General features: G+C 44.0%; 1 protein-coding gene across 1 annotated transcript; it reads right to left on the bottom strand.

Annotated features, from left to right (window-relative positions):
- Positions 1–2135: 2135 nt before the first annotated feature.
- On the bottom strand, positions 2136–5550 carry LOC311247831 (ankyrin repeat and fibronectin type-III domain-containing protein 1-like; the record flags this gene model as incomplete). Its single annotated transcript, XM_084338824.1, has 2 exons — positions 2136–2249; positions 5356–5550. Coding segments are annotated over 2 exons (309 nt in total), but the record flags the coding sequence as incomplete, so codon positions are not given.
- Between the last annotated feature and the right edge of the window lie 1905 nt (positions 5551–7455).

Genomic DNA, 7455 nt, shown 5'->3' with positions numbered 1-7455 from the left:
TTTAAAGGTTGACTCGAGGGTTAAAAGAGAGATATTCTATCTCCATCAGGACACCAACGGGTCTGGATTGTACAGTTCTCTGATAACAAGCTTCATCATTGACTTCTTTTATACGTGAAGGGGAGTGCTCTTTGTTACCTCTTGACAGTTTGCTAAAAGGTATAATCAGTGTTCATTATCATGGGTTAATTCGCTCTCTCTCTCCATCTCTCTCTCTCTCTCTCTCCCCCCCTCTCTCTCTCCCTCTCCCTCCCTCTCTCTCCCCCCTCGCCCCCCCCCTCTCTCTCTCTCTCTCTCTCTCTCAATTCAAAGGGGCAAATGGGCTTTATTGATATGGGAAACATACGTGTACAAAACCAGTGTTAAAACAAACAAAACAAAGGAAAACAATCTCTCTCTCTCTGAGAGGATAGGAGAGAGAGAGTGAGAGAGATGGAGAGAGAGTCTTGGGAAGCATAACAGCCCTTGTTAAATACTTCCCCCGTAAGCATTAATGCTAATTTCGGAAGACAAGGCACGTTGCTTTTAGTGTGATTACATTAATCTGGGACCTGGAAACACATTGTGAAATGAATAGAAGGGCTTGTCCTCCAATTCATAATTTCAACAAGAGGGAGAGAGGGAGCATGTGAGTGACAGAAATAGAGAGAGAGGGAGTGTGAGTGGCAGACATAGAGAGAGAGGGAGTGTGAGTGGCAGAAAGAGAGAGAGAGGCAGAGTGTGAGTGGCAGAAAGAGAGAGAGAGGCAGAGTGTGAGTGGCAGAAAGAGAGAGTGAGTGGCAGAAAGAGAGAGTGAGTGGCAGAAATAGAGAGAGGCAGAGTGTGATGGCAGAAAGAGAGAGAGAGTGGCAGAAATAGAGAGAGGCAGAGTGTGAGTGGCAGAAAGAGAGAGAGAGGCAGAGTGTGCGTGGCAGAAAGAGAGAGAGAGGCAGAGTGTGAGTGGCAGAAAGAGAGAGAGGGAGAGAGTGTGAGTGGCAGAAAGAGAGAGAGGGAGAGTGAGTGGCAGGTAAGAGAGAGGGAGAGATAGAGTAAGAGAGAGATAGAGAGAAAGATAGACATAGGGAGAGAGAGATGGGTATAGAGCAGGGAGGGGCAACTGGCGGCCCGTGGGCCGCATGCGGCCCTCACCGACGCTCCATGCGGCCCCAGGCCAATATATAAATATATATTTTTTTTGCATTCAACTAAGAGGTTGGCAGTCGACTACGGCTCCTTTCGATCGATTAGTCGACTATTCGACTAATAGGGGTCAGCCCCTAGTGTGGACATATTCAACGCTGTGTAAAGTCCCGTGCAGCAATATGGGGGGTTTGATAAACTGTCCGCTGTTGTTACCGATGGAGCACCCACAATGAAAGGAAAACACACAGGCTTCTAAGGCAGAGTGGCGTTGAGTGTCCAATGCTGCACTGCATTATACATCAGGTAAGTTCGCTAACATAATTTCCATCTATTGTGGGTCACTAATAATCAGGGGTGCAGTGGTCATGCCACGCGGTACCACGCCGTCCCAGCACTTTTCTGAGCAGAAGTACGCACACGGATGGCTATTTGAGTGATGGGGTACTACTGGCGGGACTGCCGATAAACAATGCGGCCCCCCAGATTGATTGTGGAAATTTAGTGGCTCTCACCATATACAAAGTTGCCCACCCCTGGTATAGAGTGATGGAGAGAGAGTAAGAGTGAGAGAAAGAGAGTAAAAGTAAGATAGAGTAAGAGTAAGAGAGATAGAGAGAGAGAAAGAGTGAGAGAGAGTAAGAGTGAGAGATATGTAACTATCATTATAGAGAAAGCAATTGTTTAATCATGCATAACCATCTCATACCCTCCCGATGATCAGGAGCGGCTGCACTGCTGTGATGAGAGATATATACAGCCGTGTGTGTGTGTTTGTTTACCTCTGTGTTTACGTGTGTGTGTGTGTGTGTTTGTTTACCTCTGTGTTTACGTGTGTGTGTGTGTGTGTGTGTGTGTGTGTGTGTGTGTGTGTGTGTGTGTGTGTGTGTGTGTGTGTGTTTGTTTACCTCTGTGTTTACGTGTGTGTGTGTGTGTGTGTGTGTGTGTGTGTGTGTGTGTGTGTGTGTGTGTGTGTGTGTGTGTGTGTGTGTGTGTGTGTGTGCGTGTTTGTTTACCTCTGTACTTGCTGACCACGGTGGAGTTGAGACAGTGTGGCTCTTGAAAGGTGACGGTTAGAGAGGTGCTACTGGTCACGTTCAGACGGACCACAGACGGGGTCTCCGGGGCACCTGAGCAGGGGCACAGACACAGCCGCCAACAACCACATTAGCACAGACACAGCCGCCAACAACAACATTATAGCGAACTCAAATGAAACAAGTGTGCGATTACACGTTTTTACATATTTAAATCAATGTCAAGATTGTATGTGGGAGTAGCAAAATCGCTAGTCAACATTTATGTGTAGAATCCTGACGTCAATATATCATTTCAATTCAATTTTGATAGCTTAGTTGGGTGTGATTACTTCACCGTGGATTTGGGTCGTAACCGAGTAGTGGTGGAACTGATTTGCTGGTGCCACCGTGCACATTTGGTTTTTATCTGTCTTGTCTTGTTATCTCCCTTCCTCCCCCTGTCTCCCTTCCTCCCTGTCTCCCTTCCTCCCCCTGTCTCCCTTCCTCCCTGGCCTTGCATGTAAACACAGAGATTACGGAAGAAACCACCGCTTCATAGGATATCTTGTTTTTGAGAAACAAATACGGTATCAAATCACAATCTGAACTGGTCTCATTTAACATAATTACAAGACATATATATATATATATATATATATATATATATATATATATATATATATATATATATATATGCACATGTAACTAAGTACAGTTACTTTTTTCTTGATACAGAGCTGTGCTGTTAAATGACAGAGGAAACACAGATATGGGATCAGTGCTCGGTATCGGCAGATACTCAATATTAAAGGACTCTGAGCGAGATCGGGGGCAAAAAGAAACAGCGCAGGGAAGTTTGGGGATCAAGTGCCTTGCTCAAGGACACTCGAGGTGGATTTATGCTGGGGGGCGCTCAACCCTTTTGACAACTGTCTCTCAACAGAAAAGAAGATGTCACTCAAGCTCCCCTGTCGGTGTTTATCTGCTCCGCCGATCCCCTCCGTGTGACGAACGAGAGCTGCAGCCAAAACCAAAAGTGAAACCACAAGTATATCCATGTCCCGCTTGAAGTATGCAGCATGAGGGCACCCAAGTGGAGACCCATGTAACGCGCTGCGTCGCGAAGCGGCCGACCCGGGTTCGCTTCCCAGACCCGGCGTCCTTTGCCGAATGTCTTCCCCCCGCTCTGTCTCCCGTTCTTCCTCTCTCTCTTTACCCGGTAGTACAAACAAATTAAAATCTACCAAAAACATAATAAAAAAAAAAATATGTATGCAGCAGTGTTGTAGTCGAGTCACTAAATCTCGAGTCCGAGTCGAGTCTCGAGTCCCCGGTGTTCGAGTCCGAGTTCGAGTCACCAAATAAAAGCCAGAGTCGAGTCCCCATTACCCTAGTCCAAGTCTGAGTCCAAGTCATCAAGGTTGAGTCCACTCTACTCTGGCAGTCAAAGAGCTGACATACAAATAATAAAAAAAGGTCTACATTAAACATAAATGACACAGCGGTCACCATTTCAAAGGGAGTGTATTTACTTTGTGACACAATAGCAACAAACAAATGCACTAGCCATCAATATCTTATGCCAAATGATTAGGGCCTATTACAAAACAAATCATGAATAAATAACTGTATTTATCAATTAACAAGTCCGAGTCCTCGTCTGCACCTTCCGAGTCCGAATGCAGTCAATGCTCGAGTCCAAGTCCAAGTCATCAGTGCTCAAGTCCAAGTCGAGTCACGGGTCCTGAAAATCAGTCCAAGACTCGGAATGTATTCCCAGTGTCCGAAATATTGTGTCTGTTACTATGCTTGAGTAAATTGGAATGAACCAAAGGAGAATATCAATTATTATTACATGGCGTTTTCACATTTGCCGAAATGCTTGCTTGTGATTGGTCAATAGCGCGCATCAGAGGTCCGTTATCACACAATAATGACCGCTGTGGGACAATAATGACCGCTGTGCGCAGCTGTTTGCAATCAAGCCCCACTGACACACTGCCTCAGTGCAGCTCAGCATATGCACAGCTGCACTCAGTCATGCAATCAGACCAGAGCCCACAGACCTGCCGGCTGCCGATAATAATAATCACTTTATTTGGGCTGACAGAGCCACAGAACAACTGCGTCTGCATTTAATCTAGTCTTGTCGATGAATTAGGTATATTGTTAGTAAGTTAGCTATGTAATAAGCGGGATAATGTATAGCTATACTCGGTCATTGTCGCAAAATAATTGACCTTCACTGACGTTTAAAACACCTCGGCGCTGCGCCTCGGTATTTTAAACTCAGTGTCGGTCAATTATTTTGCGACAATGACCTCGTAGCTATACATTATCCCTTACTTATTATTATTATTCGTTTTTCTTTCCATCTTTGACGGTGAATAACGCCATGCTAACATTGACCAAAAGTGAAAAGATGCTCATTCAGCACCTTCTTGAGATCAAGTTGTACTAAAACAAAAAAAATGAACAAAGGGCAGATGATTTACAGGCTTTCCTGTAGATACAGTAGTGAATTTTGCCATCCGGACACATGAAATATGATTATAGAATATAGAATATCAGGCCTATATAAATGACCACCTTATTATGGCCAAGTCATACATCTATGGATTGGCCCAAATATCCTCTTTCCAATGGCAATCTGGATTTAGTACCACCAGGCGCCCGGTATAGGGCAGCAAAGACCGTGAATGAAATATACTGTAAGTACAGTTACTTTTTTATGATGTCCATAGCTCCGCCATTTTTACTGCCGATTTTACCGGTATGGTATGGTTGGGTTCGTGTCTCCATTAGCTATGTTCAGCCAGGCTGCGGCTAGCCATGGCCAGGTTTGGTTTGGCTTTGATTGATTGATTGATTGATTGATTGATTGATTGATTGATTGATTGATTGATTGATTGAAAACTTTATTAACAGATTGCAGAATGGGTACAATACAGTACGGCTCAATACACACAATTGTTAAGGGGATGCAGACCAGAGAAAGACTTTCGTCTCGTTTACATCAGGGTCCCCCCCATTTTCAATTCATCGTGGCACGGTTGGGGTTTACGTCTCCGTTGCGTTTCTTGTAAAACTATGTGGTTGCTAGGCAACCTTTCAAAATCCACACCAACAAGTTACGCGACACTAAACCAAGTGTCGGTCGACTGAGACCAAACCGGCTAAGGAAGGGGCAGCCGTACACACTCCCTCTGCGACTTACGGGCGTGCTGGAAGCCGGTCCTCATGCGCTTGTACAGCTTGCTCCTCCACTCCCAGGCGCGGAGGTGCTTGTCCTTGTGGCAGGCCTCCAGCGAGAGGCCGTCCCTTTGGGCCTGCGTGGCCAGCTCCGCTGCCCTCCGCTCAGCCTCCACCACCAGGGAGCTCAGGTGGGCCTCCCGACTCTCCACGCTGACGACTGGGGGGGGGAATAATAACACGGAGACACCGGTTTAGTTACCGTTTACCGCCGATTGGGATCCCCCATTAGCCGTCACCGGCTGGGGGTACACACTAGGGGTGTAACGATGCGACCTCACAACGATTAATTTAGATTGCGATTATTCAGGCAACGATTCAATGCGTCATGAAATCTCTTCATTTGACCACGATTCCATTTGATTCAATTCTATTCATTTTTCGATACATTTTCTATCAGTTAATTCCCCAAAATACACAAATGTGGCTGGGGAACTGATTCACTCAGCATAAATGGACTATAGGTCAATTTTTTTTTTTACAAAAAATACATAAAAAAAATAAACGTTTTATTTTTTTATTATTTCGATTAATTTCCATTATAATCGATTCTAACATTTTCAAATCGATGCAGTTGAATCGTCATATTAGAATCGATGCATTTCGAATAATCGATGCATCTTTACACCCCTAGTACACACATAGGGTCCACCTTCTTCCTGGGGTCCACATAGAACAAAACAAAAACATACATACATATACCTGTATATTTCCAAACGTTTAACAAAAGAGGAGAAACAAATTAAGTAACAAACTAAAGCGAGTCAAACGCAAAGAAAGAGAGAATGATGGATACGTTCAAATAAAAAGTGGCGTTAAGAAATACACACACGCACACACACACAAATAGTTGATACTGTACATTAACCCTTTCACTGCCACACGACAGCCGGTTAACCCTTTCACTGCCACACGACAGCCGGTTAACCCTTTTACCGCCACACGACAGAAGGTTAACCCTTTACTATCACACAACCGACCCATCCCAATTTAGTCGTTATGCCAATCCCCCCCCTCCCCAAAATAAAACACATTTCAAATCAAATCAGTTGCTATTGCATGTACATATTTGTGTTTCATTACACGTATATATGTACATACTTACCAACTGTTTACTGCAACACTACTATCACCTACATCTAAGAAGGGAGATCCCCCCTTGAACGGCCCTTCTATGGTTTCTCTCCTCCACATTGCCTGTTGTGCTTTTTTCCTATTGCTCGGTTTTTAGAGTTTTTCCTCACCTTCGCGTGGGGTCTGTCTGGGAGTGTTGCATTTATTTATTTATTTTACATTTTATTTTGTATTTCATGGTGTTTTTTTGTTCTGTTCTTGACTTATTGTGATGTTTCTTCTTGACGTGTTTAGAGAACACGTGTCCGGCCCCATGGGGACATTAACGCGTGTTGTTGTCGGGCCTTACAAATACATTTGAACGAGATATGTCACATTCGCACCTGATGAATATCATCGTCCATTTACTCACGTTCAAAGATAATGAATACTGAAAGACCGTATCAGAGATAATGAATACTGAAAGGCCGTATCAGAGATAATGAATACTGAAAGACCGTATCAGAGATAATGAATACTGAAAGGCCGTATCAGAGATAATGAATACTGAAAGGCCGTATCAGAGATAATGAATACTGAAAGGCCGTATCAGAGATAATGAATACTGAAAGACCGTATCAGAGATAATGAATACTGAAAGACGGTATCAGAGATAATGAATACTGAAAGGCCGTATCAAAGATAATGAATACTGAAAGACCGTATCAGAGATAATGAATACTGAAAAGGCTGTATTCATTATCACTCATTAGCACTAAAAGACCAAATCAAAGCTCAGTTTAGCCATCTAGCACTTAACACTGCAAGACAACAGCCAGACGACATGATACCAGGACTAATGAAAACTCATTTTCTTAAAGGAACACTCCAACATTTTAGGAAAAGAGCTTATTTGCCATCTACCCTGGAGTTCGACAAGAAGATGCATACCTTGCATTCTTCTCTGTGCATGCAGTAGGAGTAGGAAGACGTTGGGAACTAGGCTAATGGA

Source organism: Notolepis coatsorum, assembly GCF_963971535.1.
Source record: "Notolepis coatsorum genome assembly, contig: SCAFFOLD_4955, whole genome shotgun sequence".
NCBI lineage: Eukaryota > Metazoa > Chordata > Actinopteri > Aulopiformes > Paralepididae > Notolepis > Notolepis coatsorum.
This window is presented reverse-complemented; position numbering and strand designations above follow the sequence as displayed.